General features: G+C 36.7%; 2 protein-coding genes across 5 annotated transcripts; one reads left to right on the plus strand and one right to left on the minus strand.

The window, feature by feature from the left end:
• Positions 1 to 35: 35 nt before the first annotated feature.
• On the plus strand, positions 36 to 7,867 carry LOC112576478 (mRNA cap guanine-N7 methyltransferase-like). The gene is given in 13 exon segments (XM_025258936.1): positions 36 to 113; positions 878 to 905; positions 1,627 to 1,750; positions 2,100 to 2,228; positions 3,075 to 3,164; positions 3,167 to 3,198; positions 3,696 to 3,734; positions 3,736 to 3,878; positions 4,441 to 4,611; positions 5,248 to 5,365; positions 5,524 to 5,649; positions 5,887 to 5,920; positions 6,285 to 7,867. Coding segments are annotated over 12 exon segments (1,065 nt in total). The 5' UTR covers positions 36 to 113; positions 878 to 890; the 3' UTR covers positions 6,329 to 7,867.
• Positions 6,804 to 19,464, minus strand: LOC112576480 (DNA repair-scaffolding protein-like). 4 transcript variants are annotated; one of them, XM_025258939.1, is made up of 11 exons: positions 19,377 to 19,464; positions 18,813 to 19,019; positions 18,041 to 18,360; positions 17,777 to 17,887; positions 17,342 to 17,561; positions 16,652 to 16,749; positions 16,144 to 16,345; positions 15,702 to 15,863; positions 15,339 to 15,409; positions 13,179 to 13,325; positions 12,153 to 12,172 (listed from the first exon to the last, which is right to left on the minus strand). In XM_025258939.1, exons 4-9 carry the CDS (start codon positions 17,814 to 17,816, stop codon positions 15,403 to 15,405), a joined length of 729 nt encoding a protein of 242 aa, XP_025114724.1. In that variant the 5' UTR covers positions 17,817 to 17,887; positions 18,041 to 18,360; positions 18,813 to 19,019; positions 19,377 to 19,464; the 3' UTR covers positions 12,153 to 12,172; positions 13,179 to 13,325; positions 15,339 to 15,402. The 4 variants fall into 4 exon arrangements, with proteins under 4 accessions (XP_025114726.1, XP_025114724.1, XP_025114725.1 ...); XM_025258941.1 differs by lacking the exons at positions 12,153 to 12,172; positions 15,702 to 15,863; positions 16,144 to 16,345; ... (4 more) ...; positions 18,813 to 19,019; positions 19,377 to 19,464 and adding exons at positions 6,804 to 7,049; positions 7,805 to 7,855; positions 8,636 to 8,744; ... (3 more) ...; positions 11,246 to 11,396; positions 12,038 to 12,137 and having other exon boundaries at positions 15,339 to 15,353; XM_025258940.1 differs by lacking the exons at positions 12,153 to 12,172; positions 13,179 to 13,325 and adding an exon at positions 13,927 to 14,136 and having other exon boundaries at positions 15,339 to 15,406.
• Between the last annotated feature and the right edge of the window lie 552 nt (positions 19,465 to 20,016).

The following is a 20,016-nucleotide window of genomic DNA, read 5'->3' on the forward strand; positions in this document are numbered from 1 at the left end:
AAGTTTGCGACAACGTAACTTGTAACAGAGGAACTCGGCTGTCTCCTACTCTAACATTGACGAAGCGTACTAGCGTTAATAGACAGCAAGGTATTAGCTTTGTTTACTTTACAGTGAGTATAGTTTGCTCTGAATTAATGCAGGGTACCATGAAATTTTTATTATAGTGGAAATCACTAAGCTGTTGCACTTTTTTGTCTAAGAATATGTTGAGTTTACTGATTTTTCATAAGTGCATTTTTCGAAAACAAAGCGTTTGTATCCTACATAATATAGTAGAGTATATATACTGTATATATGTTTCCACATGTAAGTGTGTATCTTTTATTTGTGAAATAACTGTGCCCAGAAAAAATTTCTAAACTAGTTGCCAGTTTTACATTTGATCTTTTTTAAAATTAAGTTAAGCCCAGATGGTCAGATACGTCTATAAAAAGGGTGAAAGTTGTTTGTGAATTTGCAGAAAAAAATCTTTTCAGACCATGCCCACAAATCCAGGGTTTGGTTCAAAGTATCTTTATTAGCCTTATTGCTTTTCGTCTTATATAAATCAGAAATAATATTATAGGTAGGAACATTGATATATTAATTAACGCATATAAGTTATTTTAGAGCAGATAAGACAAAGAGGAGGAAACTAGACGATAAAATTATTCATTATTCCGTACTAATAAATTTGTGTATTGCTTTATACGAGAAGAGATAATGGAAATAGGGTTATAACAAATTGTTTGAATATTACATATGACATTGCGGTAACAATGAGGATAATGTTTCTCTTTGCTATTTTATGTATTATGTTGTCATTTATAATAGTTCTTCTTAAATGGTTCTGGTTTTAAAAATTAGTGTTTTCTGTTTTGAAATATTTTGATAGGTCATCTGTCAGCATGGCCCAGGCAGAGGTGAGATTTTTGTTTATTTTCCCATCTAAATTGTCTTTACAGAAGTTTAAAGGGAGAACTTTAAAATTATATATGCATTATTTTTGAAATATGCATTATTTTGTTTAATATTTACATTCATTCAATAATTGACAAAAATCATTGTCTTTATTGCTTGTCAAGCATATTGTGCGAAAAATATTAATCTATAATATAAGGTTTGCAAAGCATATTTCAGGGCAGTCTGTGCACATCACAGTTTATAGCTTATAAAGAAATGTGTATAGGGTTTTTAAAAAATAAATAGTGGTTGCAAATGATACCAAATATGTTATGAATTTTTATGGATATAATGTGTGTACTAAATATTTTCTTATCATTTCTGTAAAAATTGAAAATATTAGGATTGCTATTGATTTGTCCTTGGAAGGAACTTGATTTTCTTTTCAAAAGGATTGTCCTTCACTTTGCTATCTATATATTTTTTGTGTTGTCCATGCATTTCATTAGTAGTTTGTAAAGAGTAATAATTTCAGATTGGGCTAAAAAGTACACATTTGAAAAAAATACTTTAAAGATTTTTTTTATATTGTGCACAGATATGATTTTATAGATTTTATTTTACAGCTTGTTCATGCATCAGTTTTCTTTCTGTGAGGAATTATATTCTAGTTTTACTCATCCACAAAGTTATTTATTTTTAATTTTATCAAAATATAGATTAAATGTTACTGTACAACAGGATCTGACAAAGATTGTTGCAAATCATTACAACCAACTGGAAGAAAAGGGGCTAGAGAACCGCAAACAAAGCCGCATCTTTTACCTCCGGAACTTCAATAATTGGGTTAAGAGTGTCTTGATTGGTAAGAAATTGCAGCTTCTTTGTTGTAGATAGATGACTACATTGATGTTAACTTATCTTGTAGCTATTGCATTGTCAGTGTTTTAAAGGTTTTAGTTCCTTGCCCTTCATTTGTGTGTGTGCATGTTTGCACAGATTTTTTTCTGATTTCTAGTGATGTTTCTTTGCAGCTTCTGATTTTTTTTTTTCTTCTTCTTCTTAGCACACTTAAAGATTAAGCCAGTGCTCGATGTTATTGCTATAGCAGAAAATGTTTTATGAAAAAGTTGGCAGGACAGTCTCAGTTATGAGAATATTTTTAGGTCCAATTTAGTTTTCTTTGAGTGTTTATTGATTTAATTTGTGTGCAGGAGAGACACTCAAAAAACTGCGTCAGGAGGATAGAGACAAGGCAGTCACTGTACTGGATCTCTGCTGTGGTAAGGGAGGCGATCTGCTCAAATGGAAGAAGGGCAGAATAGATCATCTTGTGTGTGCTGGTGAGTACAGGGACAAACTCAGGAATTCATCACTACTACAGGCACCCAGACAGCAACTGTTTGTAATTTTCTTTTTTAGTGGAAATAGTATATTTCAGCATTTGCTGTTATTGTTAGCTCAAACATGATCTTCCATAAGAGGCAACAACATCTATACCTCCTACGGAATCTCAGATCTTTCTGTCATCCTCACTCGGTTCTGTCAGTCCTTTTTCTTTCATCTTTTGGTTCCACAACCTCTCCTTAGGGAACTGAAACAGTCTTGTCTCCCTTGTTAATATCTGTTCCAAGATCACCGGATCAGGCAGAGGATTTGGCAGCCTTTTGTCATCAGCAAATCCTCAGGAAGGCATCCCGTATCCTCTCTATTTCTGACCATGTGTTGACATGTGAGTTTTCACTCTCGCAGTTTGGCTGTAGGTATGCGATGCCTGCATGCAGAACCAATAGTCACCGCAACTCATTCATTCCAAGGCCATTCACTTGAGAAACTCTACTGGCCATGATTTGTACAAGTCTGAGGTGGCCTGTATGAGGTCAGCTGTATCTGTTGTTGTTGGAAATGTGTGGGAAAATGAGACACTGTTTCAACATGTATATCTACACTATCTCTTGTTATGTAATTGCTAGTACAAGCTCTATCTTGAATCACCCCAGGGATAAATAAAGTTGTATTGTATCAAACTTATTACAGGTGCTGTATACATTCCTAAATGGGGGGTTTTCTTCCCCTTATCTGTCATGGAGCAATCTTATAATGGTATTTTGGGGATGGGGGACCCGAAAAGAAACTAGCACAGTGTTTAAATTATATCTATATTACATTTTTCTTTGTTGTTATTTCAGATATTGCAGCTACTTCAGTAGAGCAGTGTGAGTCCAGATATAGAGAATCTCATCATCGTGGGGGTCGGGGGAGATTTCAAGAGAAAGAGTTCTCGCTGAATTCATTGTTGCAGACTGTACAAAGGTGGGGTAATATCTTGGCCAGCTATATATATATATCAGTGCAGCTTTATTCTAAAATTTTCATGCTGTGATGACTGTAGTTGCATACAATTAGGACACTAGTAAACAATTTTTTAAACTTGTAACTACAAGGTACAAAACTGAATTAAATGCTTCGTTGAATCTTTAGAGATCACACTATATATATCCCAGCAAATGTCTGATCAGTTCTCAATTGCTAATGACATTTCTTAGCATGTTTCGCAGTTCATAAAATGAAGACTATGGTGCTTTATGGTGGTCATTTACTGTACCTCTGCACTTGCAGAGAATGTTCTGTGCTATGAATATAGTAAATAATCTGTTCTTACTGGCTTGAGAGAAAATATTGAATGTATATTTCAGTTTAACCAGTTTGTGTGATCACCAAAGATTTTTTAGGTGAAAATGTTTAAATCGTTACTATCATCGAAAGTTTGAATCACCTTTTTCATCACACTTATGAAATCTCTTTTACAGGTACGGTTGAAAGACATGTACAAAGAGCCCAACATGAAGTTTCGATCTTGTCAGCTGTCAGTTTTCTTTTCATTATTGTTTTGAGAGTTTTCCCCAGGCCATGACTATGCTTCAAAATGCTTGTGAATGTCTACGTGTGGGTGGTTACTTTATAGGAACTACTCCCGACTCCTCTGAGATTGTGTATGTGACTTTTCAAACTTCATTGTGGTATTCAGTTTTTCATTACAGCATTAGGATAAGAGGAAGTTTAACTGAGTATTTTAGGAGTAACTAAACAGGAAACAACATCATAATGCTTATTTTGCACAGTTAGATCACTTAATAGAAAAGGGTTTAGAAATCAGGGGGTAGGGGGGTTACACCAATGTAGCAACTACGATTAAATCGCTGGCCTTATACAGGTGCCACATACAGAGAAGGAATAGTGTACCTAAAATGAAGGGAAGTCGCAATGAACAGACAGTATATTATGCTGCAACATGATAGATGAACCTCAGAAGTGATTGAATACATACAAATTCTTGATGGGGTAAAGCAAGGCTGAACTGGGTTTTCAGTATATTGTCATGGCAATACCTCGTGATCTTCTTATGTGTTTTCCCAAATAAAATGGATAGAAACATGTACATTTAGATTGTTGAGAACATTCAGCAATATGCAGGGTATACTGTTGCAGGTTTTTTAAAATTTGAGTCATAATACATTTGCAGAATGTAACAATATTAGCTTTTGCTGGTTTCAGGCAAAGATTGAGAGAGTCCACAGACAACTCCTTTGGTAATGAGGTGTACAAGGTAACATTTGAAAATGAAGACAAGAAGAACTTCCCTTTATTTGGTGCAAAATATAACTTTCACCTAGAAGGGGTTGTGGACTGTCCCGAGTTTCTTGTCTACTTTCCTTTGCTGGAGAAGTAAGAATTACACCCTAAACATTTATAGTGCTTAAATATGAAGATCCTTATAATTCAGTATGCATAAAGGAAACTAATTATAATTAAGCTCTGAAAAAACTAAAAACACTGGTTCAAGATGCCATGTACATCTATTTTGTTTGCATGTGCACAATAGCTGATCTGCTAGTCAATCAGGTTCTAACTGTAAAAACGCTTTCAATATAAATTGTTTAAGTCTTTAGCTCAGTTTGACTAGTTTTAAGTAGATTTACAGGTGTGCAGATGTGCATCTTGAATAATGGGTCTGCTTTGGGCTTTGTATAAAACATTTTTGTTAATAGGGCCTAAAAATACCTTTATAATTTGTGACCTAGCCTCTCCTTACCTATAAATTCTAATCAACTGATCAGGAAGGAAATTAATGGGTTTTTTAAAAGAAACCTGGGAAGAGTATTTGTGCCTGGTATTTAGATTTACTTTATTGTAGTCAGTTGATTATATGATTGTGCCTTTCATAAGAACCACACGTAAAATTCATCCATAACACAGGCAATGCAATCAACAAAAGTAGAATAAGTTCAGATGAAAGTCACTGATGACAAGAACAGCGTTATTTGTGCAAGCACATTTTTTAAAAACTTTTTTTATATGCAGAATGGCAGAAGAATTTGGAATGCAACTGGTACACAAGACCAAGTTTGATGATTTGTTCAAAGAAAATTCTGAGAGAGGTGAATACAGAATGCTGCTTAACAAGATGCAGGCCCTAGAGGTAAAGTTGACTTGCTTTGTGTGTGTGTGTGCACATGCATTTACAAAAGCTTGACTATGAATAGCCATTGGCTTATCAGCTTTTTGAAGAGCTAAAGCTATACAAACTAGTAATGAGCCTGATATAAATCTTGTATCTTTTTCTTCTTTCTCCATCAGCCTTTTCCTCCCAATGAAGGGCAAGATCTGGTTGGGTTGAAGGACATCGATTATGGACATGCTCAGCAAACTTTGCAGTTGCAATCTGGCAATAGTTCTCGGGACAGCAAAAGGGGGGCTAAAATTGTAAGTGTTTTTATGTATTATTAGAAGTAAAAGAATTGAAAAGTATGCTCATGTTCTGTTTGATTTTATTTGAATAGGATGGGTTTACAGACGCTGTCTTCTTTGTCACTGTTCTGTATTTGGGGCCTCCACTGTTGGTGACAGGCATGTTCGTCAACTGTTGTGTTATGACAGCCCTTAGAGACAAGATGTTTGCTTCGTCAGCAGTCTGATTTGGCTTTTCAATTTATTTTTCAGGGGACGTTGTCAAAAGCTGAATGGGATGCAGCAAGTAAGCTGATATTTACCCCTTTTTTTCATTATCAGGCATAAATGGACACATATATAAAATCTTTTACATTCACAGCATTAACAGGAAAAGACAACGCCATTTTTTTTTTGGTCTCTAATATTTGCCTGTGAAATGAGTTTTGTCTTTAAAGTATATTATGAAATAAAGACCTGTTCACATCTTAATGCAACTTTTGTAGGCACACTTTCCAATATCTTGAACTACCCCAAAGTGTTTGCACAGCAGCAAGACCTATCCCAGACTAAGGATGATTTATAATGACCTTAAAATATAGCATTTTTATTCATGTATATGGTATTGTTGTCAATCCTTCTACAGTCAGTTATTCTTACATTTGTTTCAGCGGTGTACCTGGTGTTTGCTTTCAAGAAGGTGAAGGACATTTGACATGGGCTTGTGGCATAGGTGTGGAAGGGCAGTGCTGATGCTGAAGAGCAGGCCAGGAAGGCCCGTGACAGCATAAGCCGGATGTGTAAATGGTACCACAGTAGCAAATCTGATGATGATGAAGGCAGCTTGTTGTTGTCAAATGGAGACAATTCTGTTTTTATCTGGCCTCTAGGTGGTCAGCGTTTGTAACATCAATCGCAGGTTAGAAAATCTGCAATGTGTCTTCCAAGCTGTCAAAGTAGTTCTAGTAAAGTGGTGTCATTGTAGAGGTGGAATTTACAGAAAAATCTACTAAGTCTTGTGCTGTTGGTTGGCATGATGGGGTATGAGATTTTGCTGAACTAGATGGGGAGAGATGTTTGTTTGTTGACTTCGTGAAAAGAAGAAATGTCTGATGAACAAATGTAACTTGAGGATAGCTGTGTCCATGTCCTTCGTCATAAATAAGCTGCCAAACATGGAATTCATAAAAAAATACTCCAAATTTTAATGAGATTAGGCAGTACTTCCTCCACCCCTCTCAAAAAAAATAGACATCTATATTATATACTGTACAGCCCATAATCAGAGCTACAGTTTTGTGTGTTTCCCAGCAGTTTACTAAGTTTTCTTAGAAGATCTGTCTGGCAACTGGAGAGGTAGTTTTTGTTGCTGGTGAGGTGATGACACAGTTTAGAGGACCAACATGCTTGCTGAGCACACTGTTCACATCATAACCCTGCACAGAAAACAAACACCATGATCTTGCTACATTCCTACTGCACTGAAAATAAAAATTCTGGAGATGTTGCTGAAAGATGGGGTGGTGCACTTTTATGTCCCAGTTTTCTTATGTATAAATGAATGGCTTTCATTATAGTTTAGTTTATTCCTTGAGGAGCATAAGGCCACAACACCTCGCCGGCAGACCCAGTTTGGGGCCCATGTGGTTCCGATGTCCTTTACCTCATTCTCTGCTATTCTTTTCCAAGTTTGCTTTTATTATAAGAAAATATAAGGAACACATTTTGTAATGCAGTAATCCCTCACTATGTCGCAGTTCACTTGTTGCGGCTTTACTGTATCACTTTTTTTTTTAAATATATAATTCTGTATTATGGGATTTTGCAGTATATACATATTTATATCACATTTTAATACTATGCACAGGTAATTCACCAGCTGATGAATACTGTGTTGTACGCGATGGAAACATATAAAGTGTTTATAAAAGAGTGGGAAAGGTTTATATAAAGCCTTAAAATATAAATAATACATATAATGCCGCTATTTTCGTGAATTTTCACCTAACCTATCGGGGGGTCTCTGGAATGTAACCCCCACGATAGGTGAGGGATTACTGTACCAGCAAATAACTAATGTTCCACATAAGAAATGTTACTTATCAAGAGGATGCTAGCATTTCTCTAGGCTTCAAGAAAACATGTAGTTCATTGTTCTAGATCATTTCCAATTTAAAACAAAACTACCTACCTCTTCATCGTGTTCTTCTGGCAAGATCTGTTGAATTGTTGACTGGAGAAGCTGATCATTAAAAAAAAAATTAACAAGAGTGTGTGTGTTGTAAACATGCCTCATAAGCTTGAGACCTAAGTAATAGTTTAGTTTATGATAAGGGAAGGATTTTTTTGGGGGGGATTGAAACCCTACCAGTTGAGGGTTGGGTTAACAAGGGAAAAGAAATTTCTAACCCTACCTATGAGAACTTTGGAATTTGAATTTTTAGTTTTGCTGAAGTATTGGAGGGGAGGGAAAGTATTTTGACTACATTAACAGATGTGCCTTCATGTGTTTTATGATAGCCTACATTGTACCATGCTTTACTTACAAATTTTGTTTATACTTTTAAATAGCTGCAAGCAACTTGTACCCACAGCATTTTTGTGGCTTATGTCTGTGAGTTGCACATATTAAAAGCAAGCAAGCTCCCCTAAAAATGGAAGCAACTTCACAATTAGGAAGCTATTTGCAATCATTGATTCCCTCCCTTAGACCACAAAATACTCTTTCAGCACTATCATAACGTTTTTCTTTACACAGGAGCTGGTAGATGAACCCATCCTAGGTGAGATCTGACAGGTGAAAATATTACCGACTTAAACAGAAATGAAATCAAACAAATATGCGGTATAGGACAGGATAATCTTAGAGTGATGCTCAGGGTCATCCTGCAAGTAAAATACTGAAAATTCCACTTCAAGAATTGTATCTGAAGTTTGATAGTGTAAGAGAGATACAATGGAAACAAAGAAAATGAATATTTTACTTTTCAGCCCCACCGTTTTTCTAGTCCATAAAACTCACACTGATCTTGACCAGAGATGAAATATTCTCGTCTAGTACAAATACATCCATCTTCATCCTTTGAACAGGATTCTCCACAGACTTTTTGCATTCCATACACACAGTTGTCCTAAGGATATAATTGAACTTATGAACAGAAAATTTGAATAATCAATACATTACACAAAAAGCAGTGAGACAATGAAAAAATTAATAATAATAAAAGGTGCTAAATAAAGCTCGCAGATTTTTAGTACAAATGAAGCTATACAAAAGCATTACTTGCACATTATTCAGCAATGTGCCATTCACATACCCAAAGGCTTTGCGAATTCGACCATAAGGAAGATTTTTAACCTTGATGTCCTAGCAAGAGACCAACACTCGGCCTCTTGTGAAGTTCTCCCTTGCTAGTCTCGGTGAGCCTCAAGCATGCATGTGACTAAACCAGAAACTTTGTACACACCAGCCTCATTCTATTGATTAAGCTGAAACATGGCAAAACTGGAAGCTGTTCTGTAAATAGCCTTATTCTAGGAATTGAAAAAAATTGTCTGCAGCCATCTAGGGGATCCAGATTCATAAGTGAAACACTTCATGATTATTGCTTTAAATTGTAGCATGTATTACCAAGCATAATGCCATACAGGCATTTCCCCAATGAAAATCGGAAACAGCATAAATTATGTTTATCTTCAAACTACAATGCCAACGCTAAGAGCCACTGGAATGAAGAGCTTTTGAAGAAACACAAAACTCTGTTGTGGATGATTAATTAAACCCGACATTCCATCAAATTCACTTAGTGGTTTTTGGTGGGTTTTTAAAAAAAAATTCTTCCCTTTGTGCTGTGTCAACATGGAAGGCAAACAAGTTTCAAGATACTTTGCCCATTTACATTTTTTGTGATTAACAATTCTTTTTCTCTCCCTTCCTCCAATCTTCCAGATGTAATCTTTGTCCTCATGCACTGTTTCTTAATTTTGTTTGTTTATTCTTCCATGGTTCTTTTTTATATATTTTATTGTCACCTTCCTCCATTGAGCTGGGCAAGAAAGTTTCCCTTAAAAAGGACTTGTTACAGTGTTTCTCACCCATTACTGCTCCAAGTTCCCAACTGGTTGCTGCCACAGCTGTCACACTCATCCCAGGAGATTGCAGAATTTTCATCAATATTTTGAATTACACCTGTTCCAGAAACAAAACATGATTTGTTTAATGGCAAAAGGTAGTGGCAAACTGATTAGAACAGCTGAACAAATACATGTAATGCCATCTATCAAGCATATCATTCATTTTAAGTTTGTTAGGAAAGCCGGGACATATTTTTACACTATGGTGCCTTATCAGAAAACATGTCAACAGCATCATTGACACACCCTCTTACTCTCTTACATGTACCAGAACCAATCTCATCCACCAGCATTCAGACACACCTCTCACCTGAGATTTGTACCAGACTGTGGACACCTGCAGCCAATGTAAGTGGAGAGAGGTACACCTCGCAGTCTCGGATAGACTGAAGATGATCTGGGCTGAGAATTTTCATCCTGTTCCTGACTTTTTCATTGTCTTTGTCTATGCAGCACAGGCTGGAATACTTGTCCGCCAGCCACCTGTCTGTCATGTGTAAGTGAGGTCAGCACAGTGTCCGACAGCATGCAATACTTGTCAAATAGCTGTATGGCATAACACTACTGTTGCAAACATCGATCATATACCTTGTCAGTCACTTAGCTAGAGGTTTCAATACACCACTGTCAGTTTAACAACAAAACAAAAATGTAACTGATTTACTATACTAATAATAAATACTGATTCTGAATCTTAAGATATTTAGGAAAAAATGGAAATTCAGAAACTAACAGTGTTATTATTCTACATCCTGCATTCAGAAAGTTTTTGCTTGCATTATGTTTCATAATAACTAGAGATTTATATGAGGTCTTCAGCCTTTTTTAATGAATCCTAGTTTCATTTAAATTTTACAAAACTGAACACATGGAAAAGCTTCCACACCTCCAACAATCCACACATCCATGAAAAGAGCAACATATGGTATGTCTCCTCCTTTGGACATGTCGAGCACGAGGTCATCAGTGCTACAGCCTGACACAATAGTGACCTTGCTATAAAAAGGGCTGTGGTCCACATTTGACTTGATGCAGTCTTTGCTGGTCAGAGAATTGTCTACAACAAAAAGCTCTGCCAAGATCTCTTGCTCTTCTTCAGATGAAGGACTCTGTGAAGAGCAACTTGTGTACAACACCTTGGCCAAAAATGAGGCTCGATGACTGGTGCACGGGGCCTGAACAAGATAACACAAAATTTTTCAAACAAACCATGGTGCAGACCTCAAGGCAACAAGAACAGCTATTTTTAATTAATGTTATTTGCTTTTAGTCTTTAAGAATCTGCTAGTCATAGAAAAAAAGGCTTTTGTTCTCAGGAACAGCAAACCACAAATATGGCAACACACCAGTGAACTTTTGGGTTCACATTGATGCACCAGACTCCATGGATGCCTTGGGCACGAAAGATGATTACTTCAGCAGCTGTCGTCTTGTTTAGCTGAAATACTACTCACTGTTGGTTTGTATATTAATGGCTGTTACAAGAATGGATAATCACCTTCAGAATATTGGCAATTAGCTGTGTGTTCAGAAGACTTGACCTGCATGGTTCTTTATCATCCAGTCTGACTGTGTCCACCCCCTAGAAAGACGTCTGATATTGACTCTCCTTCAAGTAAGTACCAAAAGGATGGTGGCCTGGCCATTCCCTAACAACAAATGTTCAAATGACACTAAACAAAAACATGTATATTATGTTAGATACAAACATTTTGAATCATCTACCTGCATTTCTTCTGAGCTTCTAGCAATCCCTTTCTTCATGCACTTCTCCCAGAACCAATAATACCTAAGCCTCGTTTAAATATGATACTTCATCTGCACATGGCTGAAAAAAAAGTTTTATAACTTACACAAAATTAATTAAAAATTATTGACAATGGGATCAGACAGCCTCCATGTTAAGAGTAGTGGTGAATGAATCTGGAAGGAGTGCATAGTAGCCAGTGTAATATCTATGTGATGCAACAACACACTTCCCCCAGTTGTGGGGTGGGGTACCTGACTCTGTATAGTGTTGGGGAAGGTAAGGCAACGAGGGAGAGGGAATGAACACTGCCCTCACAAAAACTGGCCCTGTGATAAGTGAAAGTTCTAACATCTCACTTCTCTAAAACCATAAGGTCATGAAACTACCCTTTTTTTTCTTTTACTCACAACAGAACTATGAATTTTTGTTAATGCCTAGTAATCTCCAAACTGCTAATGGAGAGTGATAACATGCCGAATTCCTGCTGTACAGAAATACATGCACCCACGTGCTTATGTGCACACATGCACAATCCAGTACCTGAGAATATCCAGCACTTCCTTCACCCTGTGACATACTGGCAGATCTCTGACTACGAGCCAACCATGCAGCTTCCACAACACTGAATAAGGCTGGATCCCTGCAATCAGTGACTCACTGAATAAGGCTGGATCCCTGCAATCAGTGACTCACCAAGACATTTTGATTTATAAATGTATATAAATGAGTTCTGAAATGGCACCAACTGTTTTTCTCAAGACTAAAATGAAATCAAGTTTCATGACAATTCTCAGGTAGCACATGGTTTTTAACAGCTCTTTCAAAATTTCATTCACAAAGCAACATTAACAAAGTTAAGAGAGACTTTTCTGCAGTATTTGAAAATCACAATATTTGCAACAACCCCTAAAGCACTTTAAACTCTTTTGTCTTGTGTTCCATAACTTAACTAATATAACAAAAAAGGAATATTAATCCCCACAAGATAAGGGGGAGTGGTCACAGAATTATAATATACAATTACTCACTCCAAAATAAGTGCTAACTAAAAGCATGGGAATAGCCTTGTGGAGCTTGGCGTCGGACCAGATTTCTCTTGCTCAAAATTTATTTTTCAGAGTAAATTCTTTTTCTTCGAGACTTGCCAGATGACATGACCGGCCACTAAGCAGTGGGGTGACCTGCGCTAGCTAGCAAGTGCACCATTTGGGATGAGACTGTCCATAATTTTTTGTATTGCCCTGCTGCATATGTTGTGCTGGCTTCCAAAGGCCCCACATTTCTATTTGCCCAAGGCCCTGCATCCCCCTAGCGCCTACTTTGACTAAAGGTGATCAAGGGTTATACTAGATCTTTAACCATTGAAAAACTTGTCTCCCTTGACAGTGAGCTAGCACGTGCATGGAGAGACAGGGCAGCAAATGCCCTTTAACAGCTTAAAAGGCCAAACACAGCCAAAACACCATGTTTTTTACCAGCACTCTACACAAGAGCTAGGGTCTTTAACCTTACCATGACATGACCATAGGAGAATAAAGAAGAAATCACCCACTATCAACATCTGCCTTCCTGTTGCCAAAAGTTCAGATCTTAAATACAGATAAGTGCAAAATGTCACTGAGCAGATATCACCACTTACTCTTTTCTCTAAGTCCCAAACATGTACAATGTTAGTACTTACTTCTCCCTGTTGGTGCGGCTCTTGACTTGTAAACCTGTGAAGCAGTAAACACAACCCTCTACAACCTTCATGTCTCTCGTAACACAGTTTTCTGCTCCTTGAATCACTGCTACTGTGCCCTGGCTATCCTCCACCAGCAGGTCACACCTGTAACGCACCAGACAGCAATATCCAGCTTCCATGCTAGGTTACATAAAGCAATACCAACTGTTTATTCACTAGGCATGATCATGTCCTGAATGCATTTCCTATCTTCAAAAATAATGAGAATAAATTTAATTAGGACAATATGCTATCTTTTAACATGTGATTATCTGCACTGCTTGTGCATATAACATGCCTGAACATGCAATTTTCACTTGACTGAAAACTCTCCAGGGAATCAACAAGTTTGTTTCAAACTTTAATAAAAGTTTTGAGTCATATTACTATTATTGGCTATAACCTTTTAAATGAGCACAGAAGGAAAAACTTACAAAAAGAATGAAACAGTTTCACGAAAGATGGAGATTAATCTCCTTGGCATCAACCCCAAGCATTGCTCATGCTAAGAATTTTATGCAAAAATATTTAACTCCAGCATTATTTAGGGCAACCTGATTTGACCCCAGAAGCAGTGTTAAGAATGAGTTTAGGGTTAACCTTTTTACATAAATTATGAAGCCAAGACATGTCTGGCCTAATGCCAAGGAAGTAAATTAACACAAATGTAAAGGCAAAGCCATCATTTATTTACAACATGCCTGTCTTTGCTTGTTTCTGAATCTCTCCAATGAAAAACACGTATCACCATGGCCTTGAATGAGGGGAGGATCTTGTCTTCAGGCCTTCGTCCTCTCAATGCTTCTAACAATGTATCAAATCTCAGACATTTCTTTAAGAACTTGCTGTTGCATGCAACTGTATGCAGCATATGTTCTGAGAGTGATCTTTTTTCATCACTTTCGGTTGAACCCAGCTGCAGCAAAAATTGAAGAATCGAGAACCAACCACAATTCGTTCCAAGCCCAGAAAATGTATTTACCACACTGTACAGTACAGTAAATTTTGTTTCATTTACTGTACCTTTAATGGCTCGAAGGGGAGTCCTCTTCAATAAAAACAGAGGGTAACTGCTCTTGGTGTTTCTGTTTCTGTATCTTTTGCTGAGGAGAATCAGAATCTTGCTCTGCAGTTCTTGTCTGATTTCTTTACGGAAGAATTTGTCAATTGTTTGCTGTTTTTTTCTCCTTTTCAAAATTTGCGGAAAGTGGACATATTGTCATTAAAAATGTTAACTGCTCTATTTGTTATCAGGGGATGTTGTTTCAACAAAATTTGCGATTTCTGTTGCACAACATTCATGACTCTCTCCACAAAAACGTGACTCTCTCTCTCTCTGCAAAACAACGCCATTCGGCTCATCTCGGACGTTCGGATGTTCGAGTTCCAAGTATTTGTTCGGATTCCAAGACAAAATTTTCTCGAATTTCCTGGTCGAATACCGATTTGGTCGAAAATCGAGAAGGGTATCACTGTACTTGTTTCAGTGACGAGTAGTGAGAAAAGCATTTGTTTTGCGTAAAACAAAACATAAGTAATGCTTTAACCACAAAAATAATGGACAGTCTTGTCCTTACTGATTCTTATTGGTTCTAACTTGCACCAAGGATATAACTTACTTCTCTTACTTTAAAATTTAACACAATGCCTACAACCTACTCAAGCATGATACCAATCTCTAAAATGTATTAATCTGTGCAAATCTCATTACTGTGTCAAAGAAGCCAAATAACTTCCTTAACACCTATCTCGATTCTATGGCTTTTGTGTGGCTTCTAAGAACACCATCAAGTTTAACCCTATGATAATTTTCTCTTCCAAATGGTTTATAATGCATCTCTAAAAAAGTTCAGAATGACAACCAGTCAGCTGCTTTAGCAGATTTGTGGCTATAGGATCCAGCATTTGAAAGGGAAAAGCCAATGACAGGGCAAGCTGGCCACAAATGATAGATATAGATAGTCTCAATCATTTCCACTGAAAATTTTGGGTTTCAAACAAACTGTTTACTTACAATTATGTCTAAAACACAGTTGTACACCGGTTCATAATTTAAAAAAAACATCCTGTAATACAAACATCTTATCCATCAAACAAGTTTGTTACTGAAACACTTACATGTTCCAAAGAAGTTATCAAGAAAGGTTGTTTGTGTGCTTGACAATCTGCTGCCTTAATTCTGCTATCTGTTTTTAAAAAAAAAGTAATGCAATGCATCATAATGCTCAAGTTTATTCACAAACGAAAAAAGGAAAAAGCTCGCCAGACAGGAAAATTTACACAAACCCCTTGTCTCTTTTATACAGTTTATACATCCATACAATGCTGGAAGACAGACTATACAAGCTCAAAAAAGGAATCAAAGGCACTAATAATAATGTCTGTATGTAAATTTCTTTCTTCCAAATTTGAAAAGACTATTTACACCGTATAAAATTCATTTATATTCATTTCTATTGATTCGGATTTCATTAATGTTACCTTTTAAGCAAGGACATGTCCACCTGCCATAGATATGCTCTCATTTGGACCAGGCTTTGCTGTTCTTGGACTTGTAAGCACTTGTTTCCAGATGGTGGATAAGTGTCAAGAAGATACCGGTTGCAAAATAGAATTTCCTCATTTGGTAATGACAGCTGCTGCCTGAAAAAATAATACATCATAATGGCAGTTTATGAAAATATAATTATTGCCTCTTTATGTAGAGTTGCATACACCTGAGCTGTTAACCCACTTGCACTACGTTACATATTCCTCAAAACAAAAATTTCAAACTTTTTCACTTCATGAACCAAAACTCATGAAGCTACATTAGAAATTATTTGTTGTTTCCATCTCTAATCTTTCATTCTTTTCTTTAATTAAGGATACCTAAGAATTGTCACTTCAAAACAAAATGCCAAAAGGAAATAAAAAAAATTACCATGGAGGAAATATCTTGACTGTTGCACCTGGTCTAACCAAGGATAACTGTTGACCACCAAGATGAGAGAACAGCACCTTGCACTCTACACCTGGCAGACTTTTGTCAGCAGAGCTTTCTAAGACAACACAGCGAGCAACATGTAAGGAATAAACTGTCTCCAGGTTTGTGATTTTCACTGTCAGATACCGAGCCCAGGGACCTGAAAATGTACATCATACGTGTATTATAATCATGCACAAATACATTAAAATACTTTATTTCAATTCATTATTATACAAAGATTCTCTCTCTCTCACACACACACTACACAGATGCAGTCATAGGTTGACAACTAAAGACTCTCCAAGATTGTCAGATAATTAAATAAAACTGATGATATTGATTGTAAAACCTTCACTCTCTGTTACTTGTTAGGCCTAGATCTGGTCTAACTGTAGAAGCAGGGACAATTTAGAAAAGCTGCACATCAAATCCTAATTTTGCGTAAACACCCAGGTCTCCTCACCTTGCAAACCTTCACCTGTAGCTTGCTGATGTAGCCATATATGGTTTGCTGATTTCTCCCTTGACATCAAACGTTCCAGTTGTTCTGCCAAGCCACCCCTGTTAAAATCAGTTAGAATCTTTAAATGTCCTTAACTTTCCATCTTGCATCCCCAACTGCTTGTCAACAAATTTCAAAATTATCAATAATTAAATGTTAATTGGTACAACTTTTTACAAAGTTTTTATTTTCTGTAGCATGTTGTTTTGTAGTAAAGACATGCAAAATAAAGCATTCTTGAGGTGAAATAATATTATAGTAGGTTAATAATACAATAAATAAACAAAATGCACCAGATGAGATGACAAACATTTTGTCCTCCTTATGAGAAGACTAGCTGGGGTACATGGCGTTTTCCACACACTCTCCCAATGGTGATTTTTTTTTTTTTAATCAACTTTTGATCTGCCACCCAATTTGAGTCAAGCTTATTCCAGCCAGTGAAGCAAAACACTTGGACACTTATACTGCTGAACTCTTGATATGATTTCCTTTCCCTCCCTTAAATACTTTGATTTATTTATAAGTATTTAAATACTTTAAATTTCTGCATGTTAAATGTAACAGTATTTATCTTATTATAGTTTCAAAATAATCCCAAAGCAGTCAGACTTACTGACAGTGGAATGACAACAGAACACAGATAGTTACTTAGAATGTTTCTTGAATTGCTTCTTTTTCTTTTTAGTGGAGTCCACCTCTGCCTCTGGGGAAGTAGGTTGCAAATTTTTGTTGGGTGTAGTCTGCCAATGCATATGTTTGACCCATTCACTCAATTTTAGTCCTGAAGTAACTGGTGACGCATCACTCTCTTGGGTTATTGCTTGTGATGAAGAACAACTGCTGATTTTGGAGTCCCACCATCTACCAACTGTAAAAACAAAAAAGAACAGACATGTATGAAAGCTCACCTCAAAATGTCATTTGGCAATGTAAGCTGTGCGAGATTAAGAAAGTATCAAAAATATGATTGCTAAGCATGAATACACATGTGCATGAAAAAATATGTACACACACACACAGCACATTGACTTCACTTATGATCAGCAGTTTCTTCCACTCTATATAAAAGACTGTGAAGCATACCCTTTGGGGTGAGGAGTCTCTTTCTGGTGTAGTATGGCATTTTGTCTCATGAGCAGACCCAGTCTCATTTTCTGGAGAGACTGGTTTCAGGTGGACTGGTGAGAGTGCAAACTGCACAAATATGCACGAGGTGACAAAGCTGTGTTTCATTATCTTTATCTAACTGTACTAAATTATTACTTATTGTGAAGATAAGAACACATAAAATGCAACAAAATCAGAACACTGGAAACAACTACAAAGTGGAGATAACCTTTTCAGCACCTCGATCTGTTGATCTGGTGGAATCTCTCCTGAAGAAGCTGCTGCTTTTTCACTGTCTATTTCTTTCTTTGCATCATCACCTTCAGATTCTGATGCTGAAATGATGTCACAAGTGTCACTTTCACTGTGATTACAATCTGCAGACACATGATCAGTTTTAGCTTTATTTGACTTTCTTCTTTTCCACACCGTTGTAGCACCTCGCTTTCTTTTCCTCCTTCCTTCTACCATCCTGTTTATTGGGCCATAATCTGTGGAGCTGTCTTTTGAGTCAGGTGAATCTGGACTGTCACTGAGAGCTATTTCCTCAGAATCTGTATCTGAAAATCCACTACAAGATTAAAATTTACCTAGTAACAGCGATTTTTAAGAGTTACCATAAAGTTTTTAACTATTCACATGCACACATTTTTTTTTTTCCTTTGTTGGACAACTTGCATGATGTCTAAAAATCTAGATGCTTCAAAAAATGAATTTTTTTTTTAAAATTATTATTTCAATGTTCCTAGAATGTTTCCAACATTTGGTGATGAAAACGAACACACACACACACACACAATGATGTACACACACTCATATGCACACACACACACAGATATATAACTGCAGCGGCAATAATGCAGCAATTTTGTCACAGTATCCTGTTGTCAGTATTGACTTGACAAGCTGGAGACTACTACTATAATTCTACAATCTAGAGCAGAAGCAGATTTACCACTTTCTGTAGCTGCAATTCAAATCTTTAAGCTAGTTTAAGTGCTTGAAATGTCACCTGTAGTAATTTTGATCGCCTCTTCAGTATTAGCAAACATGAAGTCCTCTGAGTGAATCCATTTATTTCCAAATGCTGGTCTTTGGCCAGGCCTATTTCCAGAGACACTTCTTGAAGTGTTATCTACGGTGTGTACATGAAAGAAACTTTCTCCACATCTCTGCCACACAAGGCGGTTGTGAGTAATTTTCCTGGGTTAAATGAATTCTGCGGAAACAAGATAACAGTATATATATATGCTTTGTAATAATCGTTTCTAAAGCTAGAGCTATTAATTTATAGTTTTCATAGATAATAAACAAAAATTATCGTGAAACGTATGTGAGCCTTGTAAAATGATTAGATCTTTGAATCGCGGTCTTTATAAAGATATATATATATCAAAATATCATTAGAAAAAAAATACATCACGAAAATATTAGTCTTCCAAAAAAGTTTGAAGTTTTCAGTTCTGCCTTGATTCCTAATTCTGTAACTTTATCAGTTCTTTAAAACTACGTAATTAAGTTCTTCATCTACTTCATCCCTGGTAGACTATAACGTATTAATTTCATTTTCACTCACCTTTCCTCTTTCATTCATTCTTGGGGTGTTCCAGGCGCAGACTTAGAGATCATAGTCTGTGGCTTAAGGGGAAGTTAATCTAATTTTTAAATGAGAGTGATTCCCCTTTAGGGTCTACTTTCGCTTTCGCCCTTTTTCCCAGAGTACGTGCTCTTATACTTACCGTTCCGCGTAGTCATTGTAATTCTGAGTACAGTTTTATTTCATAGGATTTCATCTTTGTATTCTGTGCGTTTTCATAAATATATCTGTGCATTCCCTCTTTCCTTCAATAGAGAGAGAGAAGCTGGGAGGTGTTTCACGCAGATTGAGCTGTTTCAGGACAAAGCAGCATATCCCTGCATACAGGTGTCATGTACAGAAAGAAAAGCGTGTCCAAGACGAGATCTGAACCCGAGACACTCAATCATCACTGTTTTGGTGACATGAACTTATGTAATCGAAGTGCCTGGAGAGGTTCAATGGCGTTAATCCTTGTTCCCTTGAATTTACGTGGTCCGGCAGTGCAACTGTTTGTGCCTGTCACCAATCCAGTTAGGGTTCAGCTCTTGTCTCAGAAACGCTGTTCTTTCTTTGTAGGTGACATCTATTTTCTTCCATGTTTTGTATATGCAGACTGTTTTAAATAGTCTCTTTTGTT

This window comes from Pomacea canaliculata, linkage group LG12, assembly GCF_003073045.1.
Source record: "Pomacea canaliculata isolate SZHN2017 linkage group LG12, ASM307304v1, whole genome shotgun sequence".
In the NCBI taxonomy this organism is placed as follows: domain Eukaryota; kingdom Metazoa; phylum Mollusca; class Gastropoda; order Architaenioglossa; family Ampullariidae; genus Pomacea; species Pomacea canaliculata.